The sequence below is a fragment of the Panthera pardus genome, unplaced genomic scaffold, assembly GCF_024362965.1.
Source record: "Panthera pardus isolate Hobbes unplaced genomic scaffold, ASM2436296v1 HiC_scaffold_6, whole genome shotgun sequence".
Lineage (NCBI taxonomy): Eukaryota > Metazoa > Chordata > Mammalia > Carnivora > Felidae > Panthera > Panthera pardus.
This window is the reverse complement of record NW_026526991.1, coordinates 129,253,794-129,281,111: the sequence shown is the minus strand read 5'-3', so window position 1 is coordinate 129,281,111 and position 27,318 is coordinate 129,253,794. Positions and strand designations below refer to the sequence as shown.

General features: G+C 38.6%; 1 protein-coding gene across 1 annotated transcript in view; it reads right to left on the bottom strand.

The window, feature by feature from the left end:
- Positions 1 to 258: 258 nt before the first annotated feature.
- Positions 259 to 27,318, bottom strand: part of CCDC3 (coiled-coil domain containing 3) — a 117,080-nt gene continuing 90,020 nt past the window's right edge. The window contains exon 3 of the mRNA XM_019460775.2: positions 259 to 2,843. Within this exon, the coding sequence (XP_019316320.1) occupies positions 2,568 to 2,843 (276 nt within the window). The 3' untranslated portion in view covers positions 259 to 2,567. The remainder of the gene's footprint in view (positions 2,844 to 27,318) is intronic.

The following is a 27,318-nucleotide window of genomic DNA, read 5'->3' as shown; positions in this document are numbered from 1 at the left end:
AAGCTACTTGTCCCCTAGGAGGAGCAGACCTGGATACCACTGCTTTTCTGCAGGTGTGTTGAGAGAAGGGAACCCTGGGAAAGAGGGGGGCGGGGGGAGGCCATATTCCCAGGAGAGCATCAAAGGCTATTTGAGCTCAGTCTCCTATGTGCCCCAGGTGTTACTCATAGATGCTTCCCCAAAAGGATCTAAAGTACTTCTCCAGGCCAAAGCTGGAAATACTAAAATCTCCCTGACCCACAAGAAACACACATCGCCTTACCGTTGTGGCTGAAATACTGCTTTTATTAAAAAGGTTGAACATAATGCATCTGTAGGGATCCAGTTCCACAGTTCTCAAAACACTAGCTGTAAATCACCCTTAGGCTTGTCATTCCCTTGGGTGGAAGCAAAAGTGCTTTAATGAAATGGCCCCAGGAAGAATTAACCATTGTATCATGCTATGAAGAATACAGCTATAAAGGAGCAGCAGAAGCTTGGAAATGAAGCAAAAGCTGCCATTCCATCCAGTCCAGGGTGTAGACTTCTCCCCTTGAGCATCAGCTTGCCCCTCAAGTGACGCAAGTCCATCCTCCCAACCAGCTGCCAGAGCAAGAACTTGGTTTTCCTACAAGCAGTGGAAGGGAGATCTGACAGTATAATTGCCATTTCTAATGGAAAGGACAACATCATCAAGCACTGAAGTGTCTGGGGTGGTCTAGGGGGAGATTTCCTGATGAGGAACCTGCAGGTTCCATCTGGAACAGCACAGAAAGGAGACTTGTAGATTTGGAGGTCCATCAGAAGACAATCACAAGACGGCCACTCAGCTACCTTCTGAGTAACACAACTGGGACTAGATCAAATGCTACTAAAGTAAGGGCTCAGATGTTGGACCTAGTGGATACTTTTTTTACTTGCACTGTCTTTGAAGCTGTCTTGCCAAAGAGGGTGAAGAGTTCTGACTATGTACAAAACTGGATGCACTGACATGTGGACTCATGTGAAAACATTCCTCCCAGGATTGGACAGTCCAGGGAGGTGGAAAGTGCTTGGAATGCCTGGAACCATGTCTGATATTACTGGAACCATGTCCGGTATTTTCACTGTAGGCATCTCTGCCACGAGCATTTTCACTGCATAACACATTGGCCAGAAGGCAATGTGGCCATAAAAGATAAATTAACAAAAAATAAAAGAGGAGCCTTAAAAAGGACATAAGAAATATTTTTTTCATGTTACATTAAAGAGAGGTATTAGTTTTCCAAATACTAGGATGCACATTTGTAACTAAGCTTTGTATCGTATGATGAAAGCCTTCTAGATAGATGTTGTAATGCTTTTCTAGCCGAGTTATTTCAACTCATGAATTACCATTTTGCATGATAGTTTTGTTGCTGTATTTTACTATCAAGTCCATATATGTAGTTACCATGCACCATTTTAAGGCCACCATGTGTACTGGTCACTGTATAGCCCATTAGGAGGGCTAAGATTCATGCAATATAAAAATGGGAACTCTGTCAGTGGAGAAATTAAACCAAACTATCAACTAGTCATTTCATCTCTGACAGCAACATTACCTTACAGCTAATGTGTTACGTGGCAAAAATGTTTGCCGTGAAAATGCTTGCGGCAAGACTCTGTAGAACTGCCTGGATGGGAAACTTGACTCCATTAGGTAAGGAGATGTCTTTGCAGAACAGAAGTTAATAGTGTACTGGGTCAACTCACCTCAAAATCAGAGCAGCTAGATGGAGTTAATGAGCAAGCTATGCTAGCATTTAGCAGTGGCTGAGATAGTGGTCAGACTCTTCCAGCTCAGGAACATGGTTTGCTAAAACATGGCCAGTCCATAAAGGCAATTCCCCTTTAGATTAAAGTGACCCATAGGTGTCCTCTTTAGCTCTGGGTAACTGGTGTTAGAAATCAGGTATAATTCATATTACTCGATTACCTGCTCCCCACCCCCACCCCCTGCCGCAACTCAGTACGCTACCTGTTAAGACCTCATATGAAGTCTTACAATGCCTCAGCCGTGAGGAAATGCTGGCAGGGGTAGGGACACCATGCACAGGTTTATTTACAGGTATCCTTGGGTGCTTTGCAAGACTGCCATCCTCCTTCCAAAAATGTAGCAAATAAGACATCAGAAGGTTCCACGACTTGCTATAGATCCCTCCTCAGAACTAATGGTGGTCCTGGAGCTCCGAGCTGAGATCATACTGCTTCTCCTCTGAAATAAGGCTGAACCCCTGGGTTCTTGTGCAGCTAGAGATTCTAAAATGTTCTTTCCACAGTAAGTACACTTTCCAGGGTGGACAGGCCCTAGGCAAGCACGTGACACTCCAGGATCTTCCTGGCTCTGGCCTGGCAAGCACCAGGCCTGGGAGCAAGACAGGGAGGGAAGGGAGCCCAGCAGCCAAGGAAATAAGCAAGACTTGCCCCTTTAAGCAATGACGCTCGACCAAATTCATATTTAGAATTCATCTACAAGAGTGCACAGACAAACCTGCTATCCCTTCACATTCCCTGGTAAGAGGCAGCATGCTCCAGCAGGGCCAGGCAAGGCCACTGCTCAGTCCCTGCTACCCCCGCAGGTAGGTGGCAGCGGGTGGCTCCTGCCCCAGGGCATTAATGTGTGGGACGGCACCTGCTGCAGCCGCTAACTTCTCACTGAGCTTCTGGTTCACTAGCTCCAGGTGGCGCCCATTCTTCCGGGCCTGCCTCAGCGACCTCTTGACCTTCTTCACCCGATCCCGAAGCTGCTTGTTCCGCTTCTCAAGGGTGGCCACCTTCTGCTGCAGTTTCTTCACATGGTCCTCCTCCTCAAACAGGGCCTTCTGCACTGATGAACACATGAGCTGGGAAAGCAAAGGCCATGGGAGAGGCAGGTGAGTTTCATTATAACCTCCCCAGGGCAATTTTCCTGGGTGCTGCCAAGTACCCAACACAGACCCTGACCTAGCCAACAGCCCCAACCCCAGGATGAGGACTACCTTCAAGGCCCCTTCTCTGTCTCACCCTGTGAACCCCGTCCTCATGGCAAATATAAAGCCCCTCTTTTGCTTTCGGTATTTGGGTACCTTCAACAATTTAATTTTTAAGCACAAGGGCGTTGTTTGTCTTTTTAAATGCTTACCAACGTGTATACCATTGATTTCCTGAGGGGGCTTGTGATCTTTCCCTTTTTGTGCTGATTCAGCAACTTTGTTCAATTCTAACCTGGATTTAAAACATTTTCCAGTCAAGTCAATGTTTGAGGATCGTCGATAGAGGGCTTTCAGGGCATTTCTACTGAACGGGCATTGTGTACAGTAAGCATCAGATACCCCGACTCTGGAAATTGTTCTGGTCATGGCAGAGACCATGAGAAAGAAAGAAACAGAGCACGAGCGAGGGAGGGGTAGAGAGAGAGAGGGAGACCCAGAATCTGAAGCAGGCTCCAAGCTGTCAGCACAGAGCCTGACACGGGGCTCAAACTCACTAACCGTGAGATCATGACCTGAGCAGAAGTCAGAAGCTTAACCAACTGAGCCACCTAGGTGTAAAACTGAGTTTTTGTTTCTTACCTAAGCCACCTGGTTCTTTTTTTTTTTAACAGAAAAGATATTCTAAATTTTGTTACTCCAATCAAAAAAGAGCTGTAGTAAATCAACAAGTTAAAGATCAAAACCCCAGACAGAAAAATACAAAAAGTGGGGCACCGGGTTGGCTCAGTCAGTAGAGCATGTGACTCTTGATCTTGGGATTGTGGGTTCAAGCCCCATGTAGATGTAGAGATTACTTTAAAAAATAAAATCTTTAAAATACACAAAGAATATAAATAAGATTCATGCAAATTAGAGCTATAATGAATTGCTCTTTTTCAGATTGGTAAAATCAAAAAGTCAGTGTTTGCAGGAATAGGCACTTCTGTACCGTGAATATAAACCTCTAGAAAAAGTGATTTGGCTATATGTACCAAAATGAAAACTGCATGTAGCCTGTGACCTAGTCATTTTGGAACTTCATCTCATAGAAATACTCCAAGAAGAGACTCTTAAATAGAACACACCGAGGGTTGATGGGGGTGAGGAGGAGAGGGGGAAAATGGGTGATGGGCATTGAGCAGGGGGGCGCTTGTTGGGATGAGCACTGGGTGTTGTACGTAAGTGATGGGGGACTCCACCCCCAAAACCAAGAGCACACTGTATGTTAGCTAACCTGACAACAAATTTTATTTAAAAAAATACTCCCCCCTGGGGGCACCTGGGTGGCTCGTTTGGGCAACTGACTTCAGCTCAGGTCATGATCTTGCGGTTTGTGGGTTGGAGCCCTGTGTCGGGCTCTGTGCTGACAGCTCAGAGCCTGGAGCCTACTTCGGATTCTGTGTCTGTCTCTCAATAATAAACAAACATTAAAAAAAATGAAAAAAAAAAATACTCCCCCATGTACAAACATATATACAAAAACAAATAACACTGTCTGAAGACATCTCTCATTTTTGTCCCCTCATCCCACAACAAAAATTTACCATCCATCCCTAAGCAATAGTGCCTTTGAGAGAGCTATGGGATCCAGCATAATATGCCAAAGGACCCAGGAGAAGCATTGGCGACCCCATGTATCAGGTAAGAGGCAGAGAGACCTCATTCTTACCTAGGGACCCTTACGTGATCCATGAGACAGTTCTAGCCTCTCTCACCCAGAGGACCTCAATATATTTCTCTAAGAATACCTAAGTAGGGCTGGTAGATATATGAAAAGGTGCTAGACAGCACGAATCATTAGAGAAACGAAAATCCAAACCACAATCAGATATCATCTCCTACCTATTAGAATGGTTATTATGAAAAAACCAACAGACAGGGCACCAGTTCAAGACAGTGACATAAGAGGATCCTGGACTCCTCTCCTCCCATGGACACACCAAAGATACAGCCACCTAAAGAACACTTTCCTCTGAAAGACATCCACAAACTAGTTGAGTGACTCCGGAATATTATGGAAACAAGCAAAGATCCCACACTGAAATATGTACAAGAGGCTGACACACTTGTCATCAACCCCAACCCTAGTGCCACCCCCACAATTGGGAGGGAACTCACAGCTCTGAGCTTCTCCTTGAGGAGCAAAGTGTTTGAACCCCCTATCTGGCACTCAAACTTTTAAGATGTGTACCTGAGAGATGAGCCCCTGCAACAGGTAGCTTTGAAAGTCACCAGGGCTTGTGTCCATGATACTCACAGGCTATACAAAACTAAAACCATTCTTAAAGGCCTAATGGCTACCACCCTCCAGGGCCTAGTACAGAGGCAGCAGATTGAAAAGCACCCAATCCTTCTGTGTAAGAGGCATATTTGTTTATCTCAAAGTTTTGACCTAATAAGCAGGCTTCTAATTTCACACACAACAAAATGCCTACTGATAAGACTCTCCCAAGAGAGTGGAGGCCAGTGGGAGTCATCTTCACGTTCTCCCTCTGTCACCAGCGTCCCCAAGAAAGGAGTTGGTGTACACATCTGGCACCCTGGCTTTTATGTCTGACACACAGGACATGTCCCTTGAGAGCATGGCATATGTTCAGGGGTTCATCATGACCACAACAACCAAAGAAACACTTCTTAACTGTCTATCACCACAGAGCTCAGCACAGAGTGAGCAGACAAAAATGCCCATCTCTCCCCTGAAAGAAATGTATCTATAAACTTTACAAGTTGATACCGGAAGGTCTGGCTTCCAATTTGGCATGAATCCAGATGCGGACTGAGATCTGCCCCTCTGAGACACTAAAAGGTCTTGGCATAGCCTCCACCACTGGGAGCTACTAAGAATAAAGTAAGCTGCTTGGACAATCACAAATGCTGAGAGACAATCAAGAGCTAAGCCAGAGGAGAATAATATGGTTTATCTCCAACATGAGGCCATTCCTTCAAGACTGGGAGACTTGGTTATTTTATCTAATGCATAGAAACCAGTACAGAGATCAAATGAAGAAATGGAGTAATATGTTCCAAACAAAACAACAAGATAAAACCCCAGAAAAAGACCTTAATCAGGGTAAGTGATTTACCTGACAATAAGTTCAAAGAACAGTGATAAAAGATGTCCACAGAGTTCCCGAGAATAATGCATGAACCAGGTGAGAATTTCAACAAAAAGAAAATATAAGAAAGTACTTAATGGAAGTGACAGAGCTGAAGAATACAACACCTGAACAGAAAAATGCTACAGAGGAATTAAACAGCGGACTTGAAGAAACAGGAAAAGGATCCATGCACTCAAAGACAGGTCAGTGGAACTTATCCAATTAGAACAGCAAAAAGAGAAGAGATTGAAAAAGAGTGAAAATAGCTTAAGGGACTTACGGGACAACATCAAGCAGACCAACATTCACATTATGGGGTCCAAAAGAGGAAGAGAGAAAGAGGCAGAGAATGTACTTAAAGAATAATGGCTGAAAGCTTCCCTAACCTTTGGGAAGGCAACAGGTGTGCAACTGCAGGAAGCACAGAATATTAAATAAGATAAACCCAAAGAGATTAGCACTGAGATACATTAAAATTAAAGCATCAAATTTAAAGACAAGGAGGAAATCTTAAAAACAGCAAAAATACCAAAAAAATTATTATGTATAATGGACTCCCCCCAAACATAGGACTATCAGCAGATTTTTCAGCAGAAGTTTTGCAAGCCCATAGAAACTTGCATGGTATATTTGCTGTGCTTTACAAATATTGCATTTTCTACCAGTTGAAGATTTGTGGCAATTTGTTGTATAAGTCTATTGGTGCCATTTTCCCAACATTTGTTCACTTTGTGTCTCTGTGTCACGTTTTGGTAATTCTTGAAATATTTTAAACTTTTTCATTATTATATGCCGTGGTGATCAATGATCTCTGATGTTACTCTTGTTCTGGGGTGCCATCAACCACATAAGAAGGTGAACTTTGTGTGTTCTGACTGTTCCACCAACTAGCCATTCCCATTCTCTTTCCCTCACTTTGGGCCTCCCTATTCCAAGACACAACAATAGAGAAATTAGGCCAATTTATAACCCTACACTGGCCTCTAAGTGTTCAAGAGATATGTGAACATATCTCTCAGTTTATATCAAAAGCTAGACATAATTAAGCTTAGTGAGGAAGGAGTGGAAAAATCTGAGACAAGCCTCAAGCCAAACCTCTTACACCAGTTAACTGAGTTGTGAACGCAAAGTAAAATTTCTTGAAGGAAATTAAAGGTGCTAATCCAGTGGATACACAAATGATAAGAAAGCTAAACAGCCTTATGGCTGATGAGGAGAAAGTTTTAGTGGTCTGGAGAGAGGATCAAACCAGCTATAAGATCACAGAAAGGTCCTAACTCTCTTTAATTCTTTGAAGGCTGAGAGAGGTGAGGAAGCTACAGAAGAAAAGTGTGAAGCTAGCAGAGGTTGGTTCTTGAGGTTTAAGGAAGACACCATCTCCATAACATCAAAGCACAAGGTGAAGCAGCAAGTTCGGATGTAGAAGCTGCAGCAAGTTATCCAAAATATCTACCTAAAATAATTAATGAAGGCGGCCACACTAAAAGATTTTCAATGTAGATGAAACAGCACTCTATTGGAAGAAGATGCCATCTAGGACTTTCATAGCTAAGGAGAAGAAGTTAATACCTGGCTTCAAAACTTCAAAGGACTGACTGATTCTTTTGCTAAAGGCTAATGAAGCTGGTGACCTTAAGTTGAAGCCAATGCTTATTTACCATTCTGAAAATCTTAGGGCCCTCAGGCATTATGCTACACCTACTGTGTTTTATAAATAGAACTAAAAAGCAGGGTGAACACACATTTATTTACAACATGGTTTACTGAATATTTTAAGCCCACTGTTGAAAACTGCTCTCAAAGAACAGACAAATTCTTTAAAAATACTATTGCTCATTGACAATGCAACTGGTCACCCCATAGCTCTGATGGAGATGTACAATGAGATTAATGTTTTCATGCCTGCTAACACAACAGCCATTCTGCAGCCCATGGATCAAGGAATCATTTTTTTTTAAAGTTTTACTTATTTACTTTGAGAGAGAGAGAGCACATGCAAAGAAGGGGCAGAGAGGGACAGAATCCCAAGCAGGGATTCTGCTGTTGACAGCACAGAGCCCAATGAGGGGCTCCATCTCATGAACCGCAAAATCATGACCTGAGCTGAAATTGAGAGTCAGATGCTTAGCCAACTGAACCACCCAGGTGCCTCTCAAGAAGTCACTTTATATTTCAATCTAATTGCTAAAAATACACTTTATAAAGATTTAGCTGCCACAGATAGTGATTCCTCCAATGAATCTGGGTAAAATAAATGGAAAACCTTCTGGAAAGGATTCACTTTTCTGAATTTTTTTTTAACATTCATTCATTTTTGAGAGACAGAGTATGAGTCAGGGAGGGGTGTAGAGAGAGGGAGACAGAATCTGAAGCAGGCTCCAGGCTCTGAGTTGCCAGCACAGAGCCCAAAACAGGGCTTGAACTCACAGACTGCAAGATCATGACCTGAGCTGAAGTTGGATGCTTAACCAACTGAGCCATCCAAGTGCCCCAGGATTCACTATTCTAGATGCCATTAAGCACATTCATGATTCATGGGAAGAGGTTAAAACATCAACATAAAGAGAAGTTTGGAAAAAGTCGATTCCAACCCTCATGGATGATTTTAAGGGTTCAAAACTTCAGTGGAGGAAGCAACTGCAGATGAGGTGGAAATAGAAAGAAAACCAGAATTAGAAGTGGACCCTGAAGATGGGACTGAATTGCTGCAATCTCATGATAAAACTTGGATCAGGAGTTGCTTCTTATAGGTGAGCAAGGAAAGTGGCTTTTTGAGATGGAATCTAATCCTGGTGAAGATGCTGTGAAGATTGCTGAAATGACAATAAAGGATTTAGAATGCGACATAAATTTAGTTGAGAAAGCAGCAGAGCAGGATTTGAGAGGATTGACTCCAATTTTGAAAAGGAAGTTCTACTACTGGGAAAATACTATCAAGCAACATCATATGCTACAGAGAAATCCTTCATGAAAAGAAGTCAATCATTATGGTAAACGTCATTGTTGTCTTAAGGGAATTTTGTCAGTTACCTCTACCTTTTGTAGCCACTCTCCTGATCAGTCAGCAGCCATCAATGATTACTACTCAATGAAAGCTAAGATGAGGCTTAGTAATTTTTAGCAAAGTGTTTTACAATTAATGTATACTCATTGTTTTTAAGATATAATACTACTGTGCACTTAACAGACCACAGTACAATGTAAACATAACTTTTATATGCACTAGAAAACCAAATGCTTCACTTTACTTGCTTTATTGAAATATTCACCTTATTTTGGTGGTCTGGAACAGAGCCCACAATATCCCAGAGGTATGGCTATAGATACAAAGAGAAGAAAAAAAACCCTGCCAACCAAGAATACCCTACCTAGCAAAACTGTCCTTTAGAATTGAAACAGAGAGTTTTCCAGACAAGTAAAAGAAGAGTTCATCACTACTAGACCCACCTTTCAAGCAATATTAAAGACTGTTCTTCAAGGTGAAAGGGTAACAATATATGAAAATCATATCATCAAATCAAATAAGAGAGCAAGAGAAAAAGAAAGGAATGGAGGAATTATAAAACAACCAGCAAACAATGAACAAAATGGCAATTCATACATATAATGGTCCACATGTTCCAATCAAAAGACAAAGAGTGGTTTAATGGATAAAATACATGACCCATCGATCTGGTGCCTACAAAAGAGTCACTTCTGCTTTAAGAACACACAGACTGAGGGTGAAAAGATGGAAAGATATCTATGCAAATGGAAATTAAAGGAAATCTGGGGTAACCACACTGTTATTAGAAAGAATAGAGTTTAGGGTAAAGGCTATAATAAACACAGATAAAGCAATCAATTCATCAAAAGGATATAACATTTGCAAATATTTACTTACCCTATAGAGGATCACCTAAATATACAGAGGAAATATTAACATACCTAAAGGCCAAAATACACAGTAATACAATAATGGGGGACTTTACAATCACCCCATCAAAAAATGAATAGATTATGCAGAGGAAACAATAAGGAAAATTCTACTTAAAGTACATCTGAAACCAGATAGACCTAACAGATATATACAGACCATTTCATGCAGAAACAGAATATACATTCTTCTGAAATGCTCATGGAACATTCTCCCTGATCAATCCTATATTTGGCATCACATCATACATCTTAATAAAAGACTGAAACCCAAATATCAAGCTGCTTTTCAAACCAAAATGGCATTATAAGAAAATTGGAAAATTCACAAATATGTGAGATTAAACATACTCCTGACCCATAGGTCAAACAAGTAATCAAAACCAAAAAACAACACCAGGGGCCCCTGGGTGGCTCAGTTGGTTAAGAGTCAGACTTCAGCTCAGGTCATGATCTCACAGTTCCTGAGTTTGAGCCCCACCTCAGGCTCTGTGTTGACAGCTCTGAGCCTGCTTTGGATTCTGTGTCTCCCTCGCTCTCTGCCCCTCCCCTGCTCGTGCTGTCTCTCAAAAATTAATAAACATTGAAAACAACAACATACCAAAACTTACAGAAATACAGTAAAATCTGAGAAACAAGAAATCTCAGATAAACAACCTAACTTTACATCTCCAGAAACTAGGAAAGGAAAAAAATACAAAGTCTAAAGATCAGACCAGAAATAAATGAAATAGAGAATAAAAAGGCAACAAAAAAAAAATTAGTGAAACTAAGAAGTGATTTTCTGAAAAGATAAGCAGAATATGCTAGAAATCAAAGAGATGTTACAACCGTTACCACAGAAATACAAAGGTTTTTAAGAGACTACTGCGAGCAATTATATACTAAAATTGGACACTGGGAAGAAATGGATAAATTACTAGAAACATACAACGTACCAAGAGTGAATTTATGAAGGAATAGAAAAAAACAAATTACTAGTAAGTACATTAAATCTGTGATCCATACTCAAAACACCTGCCAAAAAAAGTCCAGAACTAGATAGTTCAATGGTGAATTCTACCATCAAAAAAATTTTTTTTAATGTTTACTTATTTCTGAGAGAGACAGAGGGGCAGGGAGGGGCAGAGAGAGAGGGAGGCACAGAATCTGAAGCACACTCCAGGCTCTGAACTGTCAGCACAGAGTCTGATGCAGGGCTCAACCCACGAACCGCGAGATCATGACCTGAGCTGAAGTTGGACACTTAACCAACTAAGCCACCCCGGCACCCCTCTACCAAACATTTAAGGAAATATCAATACCACCCCGTGTGCAAAACTTCCAAACTCATTTTATAAGGCCAGTAATTACCTTGACACCAAAATCTGACAAGAACACTACAGAAAACAAATTATTAGCAAATGAAATTCAATAATACATTCATAAGATCATACACCACAATTAAATAGGATTTATTCCAAGGATGCAAGTGTAGCTCAACATCTGTAATTCCATCAATGTGATGTATCACATTAATAAAATGAAGGGTAAAAACCATATGATCATCTCAATCAATGCAGAACAATCAGTTGACAAAATTTAACATCACTTCATGATAAAAACTCTCAGAGTGTTATAAAGGGAACGTACCTCAACACAATAAAGGCCATATATGAAAAGCCCACAGCTAAAATCATACTCAGCGGTGAAATGCTAAAAGATTTTCCCCTAAAATCAAGAACAAAATAGGGATTCCCAGTCTCACCACTTTTAAGTCCTAGCTACAGCAATTAAGCGAAAGAAAGAAAAAAGAAAAAAAAAAAGGCATTCAAATTGGAATAGAAGTAAAGCTGTCACTAGTTGCAGTTGACAGGATATTACATGTAGAAAACCCTAAAATTCCAAAAAAAAAAAAAAAACCTATTAGGATACACAAGTTCAACAAAATTGCAGGAGACAAAAATATATAAAAATCAGCTGTGTATACACTGTTATTAGTGTATACACTAATAACTACCAGAAATAGAAATTTCAAAACCCATTTACAACTGCATCAAAAGGTATACGAAACCTAGGAATAAATTTAACCAAAGAGGTTAAAGACCTATACACTGAAAACTTTAAGATTCAATTCAATCCCTATCTAAATTCCAATGGAATTTTTCACAGAAAAAGAATAACCATAAAGTTTTTATGTAACCACAAAAGACCCTGAATACCCAAAGCAATTTTGAGCAACAAAGATGAGACAACACACTTCCTAATTTCAAACTATATCACAAAGCTATCGTAATCAAATAGTATGATACTGGCACAAAAACAGATACATAGATCAACGGAACAGAGTCCAGAAACAAACCTGTGCACACATAATCAATTAGTTTACAACAAGGGAGGCAAGAATATATGAGGGAGAAAACACAGTTTCTTCAATAAAGGGTGCTGGGAAAACTAGACCCTTATCTTACACTGTACACAAAAATTAATTCAAAATGAATTAAAGACTTAAATGCAAAACCTGAAAATATTAAATTCCTAAAAGAACACATAAAGGATAAGCTCCTAGACATCAGTCTTGGAAATGAATTTTTGGGTTTCATGCCAAAACAAAAAAGCAACAAAACCAAAAGTAAACAAGTGAGGCTCCATCAAACTAAAAAGCTTCCTCACAGCAAAGGAACCATGAACAAAATGAAAAAAACAACCAGGGGTAAACTGGGAAGATGGTGGAGGATCCTGACCTCAACCTGTCCCACAGACACAATGAGACAACAACTACATGTATTGCAACTCTCCCTGAAAACAACCCAAAGACTGGTAGAGCAGGTCCTTCCACAGCTAGGGGTAGAGATAAGGCCCCACTGAAAGGGGTAATAAGGGGGAGAAATGTAGTCAGGAACCAAACCCTCTGACACAACCAATCACAAAAGAGAGGGGATCAGACCCCACACAGGGCACCACCCCCTGCCCTAGGGACTCACACTAGGAAAACAAGTCCCCGTAATGCCTGGCATTGAAAATCTGTGGTTCTTAATTCCAGAAGATCCTAATAGTGATAGGAAATGAAGTTTCCACCCTTAAAGACCCAGCATCCCAAATAACTCTGTCCAAACGTAGTTTGAAAAGCACCTCGGACACATGTGAAAGAGATCTGTTGACTAATTTTAAGACAAGTGCCAGAAAGGCAGCAATCTGCAAGAGACTTCTCTAAGAACAAAAGTGCTGACAGGTAACATCTTTCTTGCCCTCTCCCAGACTAGACAATACTTAGAGTATTAGCAATGGATGTCACATCTACCTTGCTAGCAGAGCATACCCCACTCTGGCAGGCAGTCCTCAAAAGTGACTCCCACCACACCACACCCAGCAAGCAGGCCCAGGATGGGACTGACACCTCTCAGAAGTGACTCCTACCCTGGGGTAGGAGGTAGCTAACCCCACACACCAGTACACCCACTGCTCCTGCAGCCAAGGCTTTCATTGGCTGTCCAGGGAGAAAGCGCTATTCATCAGCACACCCAGAGTAGTCCTAGTAGTAAGTGCAGACACCCAGGCTGAGTGCCAACCCTGCCTACCTGCCAGCCCAGCCTCTAAATTGGTCACATATGGAGCAAGATCTATACACCAGTGTGCCCATGGCATGTAAAGTGCGTCATTGCAGCCAGCTGAGCTGAGGGCCACGTCCACTAACCAGCATGCTCACATCAGTCATGGTTCAGCCACAAGAAAGCATACACAGCCCACACAGAGGACAACCCTGGAGCACCTGGTTCTAGTGACCAGAGGGGATTAAACTACAGGGAACTACAGGATCCCATCTACATAAAGCCACTACTTTCAAAACTTGGAGATGTAGTTGGTCTACCTAATACATAGAAGTGAGTTAGACAAAATGAGGAGACAGAGGCATGTATCTCGAATGAAAAAAAAAAGACAAAAGCACAGTAAAAGAGATAAATGAAACAGATAAGCAATATAGTTGATAAAGAGTTCAAAGTGATGGTCATAAAGGTAGTGGACTTGAAGGAAAAATAAACTCAGTGAGAACTTCAACAAAGAGACAAAAATATATAAAGGTAGTTGAAGAATACACTAACTGAAATGAAAAATACACTAGAGGGAATCAACAGAAGACTACAGGATGCAGAAAAATGGATTAACTAGCTGGAAGACAGAGTAATGGAAAGTAACCACACTGAGCAGCCAAAAGATAAAAGTATATTAAAGAAGAGGTGAAGATGGCAGCAGAGTAAGAGGACCCCTAAGGTCACCTTGTCCCACAAATAGAACTAGGTAATTATCAAATCATCCTAAATACCCCAGAAATCAACCTGAAGATGGTCAGAACAAACTCCACAAGTAAAGGTTGAAGAGACTATATTGAAGAAGGCATAAAGTGTGGAGACATGGTTTGGGAGAGAAACATCATGCTCAGTGAGGTCATGGAGAAGGATGAAAGACAGATGGGTGTCTGGGAATACCCAGAAAGACAGGGGAATGCACAGGGGGAAATGAATCCCTGTAGCAATTAGCTTAAAAAGTAAGAGAGGACAAATTTCATGACTTTTGGCAATCACTGGGGCTTAAAGCCTGAAGTTAAAGGTCAGTGGGCTTGGCTTGGAGAGAGCCCAGAGGGCAATGGGACTGCTGTTGGAAAGAAGGCAGGGCAGAAAGCCCCTGACAGACAGCATGGAAATAGTGATCCAAAGAGTGCCTGGGGCACACAGTGGGGAGGTTATTTGTTCATCTCAGAGCATGTCCCAGAGAGACAGTGTTCATGGAGAGACCCCTTCAGGCACAGAGGAACTGGCAGGTGCCATTTCCCTCTCCCACCCTTTTGCATAACCACAGGATCACCTGCAGGGACCAGTGCAGAGCAGACACTGGCTACCTAACTTGCTTACACCAAGACCTCTGTCCTCCTCGCTCTGGTGGAAGTGCCCTTCCCAGTCATTATTGATTTAGTCCCATTGTGGCAATCCCCATTCCCCAGAAGACCAGTCCAAAGCCTTACCCACACTGCCTCACCTGACCCAGGAGTTTTGCAGAGCCTCTGTTCTGACAGTGGTGATGATAGGTCTCATTTCACAAGCACACCAGAACACACTTAGTTCACATTCAGGTCAGGGGCCAAACACTCCCCACAACAGGCAAAGAGACCCTCTGCAGAGGACTGGCCTGAAAGATAAAAGGGCCAGGGCTAAACAGCAGAGTGGAGACAGCACACATTGGAGACACTCCCTGAAGTTCCACACCCTGGGGAACAGAGAACATTACATGGTAGGGCCTATAGGACTTCTTCTTCATAAAGCAATTACCCTCAGGAACAGGAAACAGCTGACTTTCCTAACAAAGAAGCAGGCACAGAGACTTAGACAAAATGAGAAGACAGAGGAAGCTGTCCCAAATGAAAGAACAGGACAAGGCCATGGCCAGAGACCTAAGTGAAACAGATATAAGTTACATGCCTGATAGAGAACTTAAATTAATGATCATGAAGATACTGACTGGGCTTAAGAAAAGAGTGGAAGGCATCACTGAGATCCTTAACACAGAGATAAGGATTAACATAGGAGAGAAAAAGAGCTTAATTAACAAAATGAGGAACATGCTTGATGGAATTGAACAGCAGGCTGGAAGAAGCAGAGAAATAAGTGAATGACCTATAAGACAGAGTAAGGGAAAGCAACCAAGGTGAATAAAAGAGAGAAAAAAAGAATTATGCAAAATGAGAATACCTAGGGAACTCAGTGACTGACTCAATCAAATGTATTATCATTTGTATTATAGGAGTCCCTGAAGAAGAAGAGAGAGAAAATGAGCCAGAGACTTTATTTCAAGAAACAACAGCTGAACATTTACCTAATCTGGGCAAGGAAATAGATATCTAGATCCAGGATACAAACAGAACCCCCAACAAACTCAACAAAAGCAGATCTACACCAAAATATATAGTAATTAATATGGCAAAATATAGTGGTAAAAAATATTAAAAGCATGAAAAGAAGACAGTAACATATAAGGGAAACCCCACAAGGCTAGCAAGGGATTTTGCACCAGAAACTTTAAAAGCAAAAGGAAGTGGCATGATATATTCAAAGTGCTGAAGGGGAAAAATCTATAGCCAAGAATGCTCTTTCCAGCAAGACTATCACTCAGAATAGAAGGAGAGATAGTTTCCCAAACAAAAACTAAAGGAGTTCATGAATATTAAATCAGCCCTGCAAAAAATACTAAAGGGGACTCTGGGTGGAAAGGAAAAACAAAAGCAGAAAAAATGAGTATTTTTGTAAAAAATCACTCAAGGAACTCACAAAATAAAGGGATGTAAAATATGATACTATATGCCAAAAATGTGGAAAGGAGTAAAGAATAGGTTCAAATTTTAAAAACCTTAATATAGACTTCTATATGCAAAAGATGTTATATAAAAACCTAATGGCAGCTACAAATTAAAAACCACTAATAAATATGCAAAGAATAAAGAAAAAGAAATCCAAATATATCACTAAAGAAAACAAGCAAACCATGAAAGGGAGAAAGAAAGGATCAGAGAAAATCCTCAGAAACAACCACAAAACAAGTAATAAAATGGCTGTACATATATATCTATCAATAATTACTTTGAATGTAAAAGGACTAAATGCTACAATCAAAAGACACAGGTTGACAGAATACATAAAAAAATAAAAGACCCATCTTGGGGCACCTGGGTGGCTCAGTTGTTAAGCGTCCAACACTTTATTTCTACTCAGGTCATGATCTCACAGTCATGAAATTAAGCCCCACATGGGGCTCCACACTGAGCTGGAGGTTAAGATTCTCTCTCTCTCCCTCTGCCCTTCTCCCATTCATGCTCGCTCTCTCAAAAAAAATAAATAAAAATTAAAAACTAAAATATTAATTTAAAAATTTAAAAATAAATAAAAGACCCATCTATATGCTGACTATAAGAGACTCATTTTAGACCTAAAGATACCTGCAGATTGAAAGTGAGGGGATGGAGAAAATCTATCACACAAATGGATATCAAAGCCAGAGCAGCAATACTATTATCAGACAAAATGGACTTTGAAACAAAGACTGTAACAAGAAACAAAGGACACTACATAATAATAAAGGGTACACTCCAACAAGAAGATATAACAATTGTAAATGATCACGCATCCAGCATGAAAGCACCCAAATACATGAAACAGTTAATAAAAAACATAAAGGAATTAATAAAATACAGTAACATTAGGGGAACTTGACAGCACACCTAAATCAATAGATCATCTAAACAGAAAATCAGTAAGGAATTAATAAAATACAGTAACATTAGGGGAACTTAACAGCACACCTAAATCAATAGATCATCTAAACAGAAAATCAGTAAGGACACAAAGGCTTTGAATGACGCACTGGACCAGATGGGCTTAACAGATATATTTAGAATATTCCATCCTAAAACAGCAGAATATATATTCTATTCAAGTGCACATGGAACATTCTCCAGAACAGATCAAATATTAGCCCACAAAACAACCCTCAACAAATTCAAGAAGACTGAAGTCATACCATGCATCTTTTCTGACCACAATGTTATGAAACTACAAGCCAACCACATGAAAAACTCTGGAAAGACCACAAATAAATGATACTAAACAGTGAATAAGCCAGCCGGTAAATAATAGAAGAAATAAAAAAGTACATGGAAACAAATGAAAATGAAAACAAAATGGTTCAAACCTTTGAGATGCAGCAAAAGTAGCACAGAGAGAAATTTTTGGCAATACAAGCCTACCTCAAGAAGCAAGAAAAATCTCAACCTAACCTTACACCTAAAGAAGCTAGAGAAAGAACAACAAAGCCTAAAGTGAACAGAAGGAAGGAAATAATAAAGATTAGAGCAGAAATAAATGAGATAGAAACTTAAAAACACACACACACACACACACACACACACAATAAAACAGATCAATGAAACCAGGAGACATTTCTTTGAAAAAAAAATCAATAAAATTCATAAATCTTCAGCCAGATTTAGCAGGAAAAAAAGAGAAAGGACTCAAAATTACAAAAGAGAGAGGGGAAATAACACCATAGAAATACAAACAGTTATAAGAGAATATTATGAAAAACCATATGCCAACAAATTGGACAACCTAGAAGAAATGGATAAATTCCTAGAAACATATAATCTATCCAAAACTAAAACAGGAAGAAATAGAAAGTTTGAACAGACTGATAACCAGCAAAGAAATTCAATCATTAATCAAAAAATGTCCAACGAAAGTCTAGAGCCAGATGTCTTCACAAGCAAATTCCACCAAACATTTAAAGAAGAGTTAATATCTAGTCTTCTCAAACTATTCTAAAAAATAGAAATGGAAGTAAAACTTCCAAATTCCTTCTACGAGGCCAGCATTACCCCGATATCAAAACCAAATAGAGACCCCACCAAAAAAGAGAACTACAGGCCAACATTTCTGTTGAACAAAGATCCAAAAATCTTCAACAAAATACTAGCAAACTGAATACAATACATTAATAAAATCATTCACCATGATCAAGTGGGATTCATTCCTGGGTTGCAAGGTTGGTTCAATATTCACAAATCAATCAACATGACAAATTACATCAATAAGAAAAAGGATAAAATCATTTCAATAGATGCAGAAAAAGTACTTGACAAAGTACATCTATTCATGATAAAACCCTCAACAAAATAGGTTTAGAGAGAACATACCTCAACATAATAATGGCCATATAGCAAAATTCCACAACTAATACCATCCTAAATGGGGAAGAAGTGAGAGCTCTTCCCCTAAGGTCAGGAACAAGACAAGGATGTTGATTCTCATCACTTTTTTCCATAGTACTAGAAGTCCCAGCTACAGCAATCAAACAACATAAAGAAACAAAAGTTATCCAAATGAGCAAGGAAGAAGTCAAACTTTCATTATTTGCAGATGACGTGATGCTACATATAGAAAACCCAAAGACTTCACCAAAAAACTACTAGAACTGATAAATGAATTCAGTGAAGTTGCAGAATACAAAATGAATGTACAGAAATCTGTTGCATTTCTATACATCAATAATGAAACAGCAGAAAGAGCAATTAAGGAATCAATGTCAATTACAACTACACCAAAACCAATAAGATACCTAGGAATAAACCTAACCAAAGAGGTGACAGACCTGTACTCTGAAAAATATAAAATACTGATGAAAGAAATTGAAGACACAAAGAAATGGAAAGATATTCCATGCTCATGGATTGGAAGAACAAATATTGGTAAGATGTCTATACTACCCAAAGCAATCTACACATTTAATGCAATCATATCAAAATACCACCAGCATTTTTAACAGATCTAGAACAAACAATTCTAAAATGTGTGTGGAACCACAAAAGACCCTGAACAGCCACAGCAACCTTGAAAAATAAAAGCAAAGCTAGAGACACGACAATTCCAGACTTCCGGTTCCAGTACAAAGCTGTAGTATATAAAAACAGTGTGGTATGGCACAAAAATAGACACATAGATCAAGGGAACACAGTAGAAAGCCAAAAATAAACCCACAATTACATGATCAATTAATCTTTGACAAAGTAGGAAAGAATATCCAAAGGAGAAAAAAACCTCTTCAAAAATGGTGTCAGGAAAACTAGACAACAACATGCAAAAGAATGAGACTGGACCCCTTTCTTATACCATACTCAAAAATAAATTCAAAATGGACAAAAGACCTAAATGTGAGACCTGAAACCATAAAAATCTTAGAAAAGAGCGCAGGCAATAACTTCTCTGATATTGGCCATTGCAATTTTTTTCTAGATAGGTCTCCTGAGGCAAGGGAAACAAAAGCAAAAAAAAAAAAAAACTATTGGGACTACATCAAAATAAGAAGCTTCTAAGCAGCAAAGGAAACAACAATATCAAAAGGCAACCTGTAGAATTGGAGAGGATATTTGCAAATGACATATCCAATAAAGGGTTAATATCCAAGAAATATAAAGAACCGATACAATTTAACACCTCAAAAAAAAATCCAATTAAAAATGGGCAAGAGACATGAACAGACATTTCTCCAAAGAAGACATCCAGATGGCCAACAGATACATGAAAAAATGTTCATCATCACTTATTAGGGAAATGCAAATCAAAACTACAATGAGATATCACCTCACAACTGTCAGAATGGCTAAAATTAACACAAGAAACAACAGGTGTTGGTGAGAATGTGGGAAAAGGTACCCTCCTGCACTGTCGGTGAGAATGCAGACTGGTGCAACCACTGTGGAAAACAGTATGGAAGTTCCTCAAACTGTTAAAAATAGAACTACCTTATGATCCAATAATCACACTCCTGGGTATTTACCCAAAGAATACAAGAATCCTGGGGCACCTGGGGGGCTCAGTCAGTTGAGCATCCAACTTCAGCTCAGGTCATGATCTCACAGTTTATGAGTTTGAGCCCTGCATTGGGCTCACTGCTGTCAGTGCAGAGCCTGCTTCAGACCTTCTGTCCACCTTCCTCTCTACCCCTCCACTTGTGCTCTCCCTCTCTCAAAAACATTTAAAAAAAGAATATAAGAACACTAATTCAAAGGGATAGTGCACCTCTGTGTTTACAGCAGTATTATTTACAATAGCCAAGATTCAGAAGCAGCCCATGTGTCCATCGATTAATTAATGAATAAAGTAGATGTGATATATATACATATACAATTGAATATTACTGAGCCATAAAAAGGAATGAAATATTGCCATTTGTAACAACATGGATGGAGCAAGAGAGTATTATGCTAATAATACTTATGCTAATAAGTCAGTCAGAAAAAGACAAATACCATATGATTTTACTCATGTGGAATTTAAGAAAAGAAACAAGCAAAAGGAAGAAAAAGAGTCAAACTAAGAAACAGACTCTTAACTACTGAGAACAAACTGATGATTACCAGAGGGATGGTGGGGATGGTGGGGATGGGTGGGGAATGTGTTAAACACATGATGTGCATCAAGGAGTGCACTTCTTGTAATAAGCACCAGAAGCTGAATCGCCATATTGTATACCAGAAACTAACATTACACTGTATGTTAACTGGAATTAAAATAAAAGGTTAAAAAACTATTAAAAATGAGGATACATTAAAGAGACCTCTTGTGACATCAGCAAGCATAATAACATTCCCATTCTAGGGAATTCTTCTCCCATGAGAAGAGTTAGACAAAGTAGCAGAAAACCTATTTGAATAAATAATAGCTACAAAGTTTCCTAATCTGGGGTAGGAAACAGACATCCAGGTCCAGGAAACACAGACTACCCCTAACAAGATCAACTCAGTGAGGTCCACACCAAGACAAATAATAATTAAAAGGACAAGGATTAAATATAAAGAGAGAAACTTAAATGCAAGAAGAAAAAAAATAGCAACAAACAAGGGAAACTCCTTGAAGTTACCGTGTGATTTATCAGCAGAAACTTTACAGGCCAGAAAGGAGTGGCACAGTATATTCAATAAAAGCCAAAAACCTACAGTAAAGAATACTCTACTTGACAAGTTTATTTAAGTTGGAGGGAAAAGCACCATAACTAGAAAAAAAGGTATGAAATGAAAAAATTACACAGGTAAAAGAAAACACATAGTAAAAATAATAGATTAATCACTTATAAAGGCAGTATGGAGGTTATCACACAAACCTATTGATGAAATGAAATCTATAATAATTAGTCAAAGGATACACAAAGTAAAAAAATGTCAAGTGTGATGTATACATAAAATATGAAGGGGGCAGTAAAAATTGAGTGCTTTTAGAATGGGTTCAAACTTTAGTGACCAGCAACTTAAGTTTGCTATCCACATAAGATTTTATATATGAACTCCATGGTAACCACAAACAAAAACCTGTAGTAGACACACACAAAAATAATAATAAAGAGAAAGGAATCCAAGCATAACTCCAAAGAAAACCATCAAACCACAAGGCAAGAGAGAAGAGAGAGAAACAACCATAAACAACCAGAAAACAACAAACAAAATGACAAGTATATACCTATCAATAATTACTTTAAATGTTGGGACCCCTGGGTGGTTCAGTTGGTTAAGCCATCTGACTTCAGCTCAGGTCATGATTTGAGGGTTCTTGAGTTTGAGCACCACATCGGGCTCTGTGCTGTCAGCTCAGAGCCAGGAGCCTACTCTGGATTCTGTGTCTCCTTCTCTCTCTGCCCCTTGCCTGCTCCACTGTCTCTCAAAAATAAACATTAAAAAGAATTATTATTATTATTTTAAATGTAAATGGACTAAATGCTCCAATCAAGACATATGTGACCAAATGGATAAAAAAAAAAAACAAGAAAAACAAAAAATCTATATGCTGCCTACCTGAAACTAACTTCACACCTAAAGACACATACAGATTGAAAGCAAAAGGATGAAAAAAAAATACTTCATGTAAATGGAAACAAAAAAAGAGAGACAGGGATAGCAATATTTATATCGGGGGAGGGGGGAGATTTTAAAACCAAAGCTAACAAAAGACAGAAAAGGTCATTACATAATGATAAAGAAATCTGTCTAACAAGAGGATATATCCCTTAGATATAAATATCTAAGGGCCCAACATAGGAGCACCTAAATATATAAAGCAAATAATAATAAACATGAAGGGAGAAATTGACAGTAATACAGTAATAGAACACTTGAACACCCCACTTACATCAATGGATAGATCATCCAGACAGAATATCAGTAAGAAATCAGTGGCTTTAAATGACACATTCAGATTTAACAGATCTATCCAGAATGTTCCACCTCCAAATGCCTGAAACACATTATTTCAAATGCACATGGAAGATTCTCCAGGATAGATCACATGTTAGGGCCACAAAACAAGTCTCAATAAATTTAAGAAGACAGAAATTGTATCAAACATCTTTTCTGACCACAACAGGACGAAACTCGAAATCATTTATGCATGAAAAAAACTGGAAAAAAACATGCACACATGGAGGCTAAACAACATGTTACTAAACAATCAGTGAGTCAATAAAAAAACTAAAGATGAAATCAAGACACACCTTGAAACAAAGTGAAAACCAATGGCCCAAAATCTTTGGGATATAGCAAAAGCGGTTCTAGGAAGGAAGTTTATAATGATACAAACCTATCTCAAAAAGCAAGAAAAATCTCAAAAAAATCTAACCTTACACATATATGAGGAAAAAATTAACAGAGCCAAAGTTAGTGGAAGGAAGAAAATAATAAAGATTAGATTAGAAGTAAATGAAAGAGACTAGAAATAAAATAGAAAATACCAGTGCGACTAAGAGCTGGTTCTGTGCAAAGACAAACTTGATAAACCTTTAGCCAGACTAATCAAGAAAAAAAAGAGTGGACTCAAAATCAGAAATGAAAAAGAAAGTATAAAAATTGTATGCAAACAAATTGGACAACTTAGAAAAAATGGATAAAATTCCAAGAAACATAGAAAATCTGAACAGACTAATTCATAGTAACAAAATTCAATGGGTAATCAAAAAATTCCCAACAAATTCCAGGCCAGCTGGCTTCACATGTGAATTCTAGCAACATTTAAAAGATAGTTAATACCTATCCCTTGCAAACTGTTTCAGAAAGTAGAAGAGACAAAAAAGCTTCCAAATACATTCCGTGAGGCCAGCGTTAGCCTGATACCCAAACAAAACAAAGACACTACAAAAAAAAAAAAATTACACACCAATATCCCTGATGAACGTAGATGTAAAAATCCTCAATGAAATATCAGCAAACCACATTCAACAATACATTAAAATGATCATTCACTATAATCAAGTGATATTTATTTCAGGGATGTAAAGATGGTTCAATAAATCCAAATCCACCAATGTGATAGATCGCATTAACAAAATGCAGGATAAAAAGCCACATGATCATTTCAATACATGCAGAAAAAATGTTTGACAAAATTCACAGCTCTTCATAATAAAAACTCTCAAGAAAATAGGTATAGAAAAAATACACCTCGATACAGTAAAGGCTATACATGACACACACATAACTAACATCAAACTCAATGGTGAAAGCTGAAAGTTTTCACCCTAAGATCAAGAACAAGACAAGGATGTCCACTCTCAACACACCAGTGGAACTTTAATTCAACATAGTACTGGAAATCCTAACCACAGCAGTCAGAAAAGAAAAACAAAAGGTATCCAATTAGTAAAGAAGAAGTAAATTATCACTATTTGCAGATGACATGATACTATATAGAGAGAATCTTAAAATTCCCCTAAAACCTGTATCTTATAAATCAGTAAAGTTGCAGGATACAAAATCAAAACATAGAAATTTGTGGTGTTCTGGTACACTAATAATGAAATAGCAGAAAGGGAAATAAAGAAAACAATCCCATTTACAACTGCATCAAAGAAAATAAAATACTTAGAAATAAATTTAACCAATTAGGTGAAGGACCTTCATTCTGAAAACTATGACAGTGATAAAAGAAATAAGTGACACAAATAAATAGATATGCCATACTCATGGACTGGAATAATGTTGTGAAAAGGCCCATACTACCCAAAGCAGTTTACAAGTTCAGTGCAATACCTATCAAAATATAAATACTGTTTCTCACAGAACTAGAACAAAAAAATACTAAAATTCATATGGAACCACAGAAGACCCCAAATAGGCAAAGCAATCTTGAGAACAAACCAGGAGGTTTCACAATACCAAATTTCCAGATATACTACAAAGCTCTAATAATCAAAACAGTATGGCACTGGCACAAAAAGACACACAGATCAATAGAACAGAACTGAAAGCCCAGAAATACACCCACACATATATAGTCAATTAATATTTAACAAAAGAGATAATAATATACAAGGGAGAGAAAAAGTCTCTTTATTGATGGTGCTGGGAAAACTGGACAGCTATGTGCATAAGAAAAACTCTAAAAAGGGGCATTTGGGTGGCTCAGCCAGTTGAGCGTCCGACTTCAGCTCAGGTCATGATCTCACAGCTCGTGAGTTCGAGCCCCTCATTGGGCTCTGTGCTGACAGCTCAGAGCCTGGAGGCTGCTTCGATTTCTGTGTCTCCCTCTCTCTCTGCCCCTAACCCACTCACATTCTGTCTCTGTCTCTCTCAAAAATAAACATTAAAAAAAATTAAAAAAAAAAAAAACTCTAAAAGAATTAAAGACCTAAAAATATGAGACCTGAAACTTTAAAACTCGTTTAAAAAAATGCATAGGCAGTAGTCTTTTTAGACATCAACCTTAGCAATATTTTCCTCAATCTGTCTCCTCAGGCAAGGGAAACAAAAGCAGAAATAAACAATTAAGACTTTAACAAACTAAAAAGCTTTTGCACAGTGAAGGAAATCATGAATAAGATAAAAAGGCACCAAATGGATGAAAATATTTGCAAATGATATATCGGACAAGGGGTTAATATCCAAAATGTATAAGGAAATTACAACTCAACACCAAAAAGGGGAATAATCCAATTTAAAAATGGGTAGAGGATTTGAATAAATACAGAGAACCAGTGGTTGCCAAAGGGGAGGGAGTGGGGGGAGGCAGGCAAAACAGATGAAAAGGATTAAGAGGTACAAACTTCCAATTATAAAATAAATAAGTCACAGGGGTGAAAAGTACAGCATAGGAAATATAGTCAATAATATTGTAATACACCTATCACGGTGAGCATTTCATAATATATATAATTGTTCAATCACTATGTTGTACATGTGAAATATTACATGTCTACCATACTTCAATTGAAACTTTTAAAAATTAAAAAAGGGGCACCTGGGTGGCTCCGTCAGTTAAGCATCCAACTTCAGCTCAGGTCATGATCTCACAGTTCTTGAGTTTGAGCCCCGCATCAAGCTTTGCCCTGACAGCCCAGAGCCTGGAGCCTGCTTTGGATTTGGTGTCTCCTTCTCTCTCAGCCCCTCTCCCACTCATGCTCTGCCTCTCTCTCTCTCTCTCTCTCTCTCTCTCTCTCTCTCTCTCAAAAATAAACATTAAAAATTTTTTTAATTTAAAGAAATTAAAAAAAAAAAGCAAAGTCAACCTCTAGGAGAAAATATTTCCAAATTGTATATCCAATAACAGGTTAATAACCAAAATATATAAAGAATCCTACAACTCAATAGCAAAAACACAAACAATCTGATTTTTAAATGGACAGAAGATCTGAACATTTTTCCAAAGGTATATAGTCAGCCAACAGGTACACAAAAAGGTGCTTGACATCACTGATCATCAGGGAAATGCAATTCAGTATCACATTGAGATATCCCCTCACACCTGTTAAAATGGTTATGATCAAAAAGAGATAACAAGTGTTGGTGAGGATGCAGAGAAAAGGGAACCCTTGTATACTTTTGGTGGGAATACAAATTGGTACAGCCACCATGGAAAACTGTATAGAGGTTACTTAAAAAATTAAAAATTCCCCTTCTGGGCATATACATACATAAGAAATAAAAACAGAATCTTGAAGAGATATTTGCACTCACACATTCACTGCATCATTAGTCAAAATAGCCAAATTATGAAATCAACCTAAGTGTCCATCAAAGGATGAATAAAGAAGATGTGGCATATATACATTATGCATATATAAAAAATATATACACATATTGTATATATATATAATGGGTTATTATTCCAGCTGTGAGAAAGAAGGAAAGCCAGCAATTTGTGACAATATGAATGGACCTTGAAGGCATTATCCTAAGTGAAATAAGTCAGAGAAAGACAAGTACTGTATGATATAATTTATATGTGGAATCTAAAAAAGCTAAACAGAAACAGACTAGAATAGTAGTTACCAGGGGCTGGGAGGTTGGAAAAATGGGGATGTTGTCAAAACTTATAAACTTCCAGTTACCAGATGATAAGTTATAGGAATCTAAGGTAAAGATGGTAATTTTAGTTAACAATACTGTGCTATAAACTTGAAAGTTTCTAAGAGGGTAGATCTTAAATGATTTTACCACAAAAGAGAAGGGGTAATTATGTGGCATGACAGAAGTGTTATCTAAAGCTCAAGTGGTCATCATTTTACAATACGTAAATGTGTCCAACCAACACGTGGCACATCTTAAACTTACATAATGCTTGATGTCAATGATATCTCAGTAAAGCTGCGGGAAACAAGAAGATTGAAAACAATCTAAAAATGTCCATCAAGAGAGGTCGGTTCAATAAATTATAGTAAATCCATATGATGGAAACATCTGCCATCTAAAAGAAAAAGGCAGCTGCCATGATGGGCACTATAACAATATCAAAGTTATGTCCTTACTATAAAATCAAGGTGCAGAACAGTGTGGATCTTGTGATACAAGAGTATGAAAA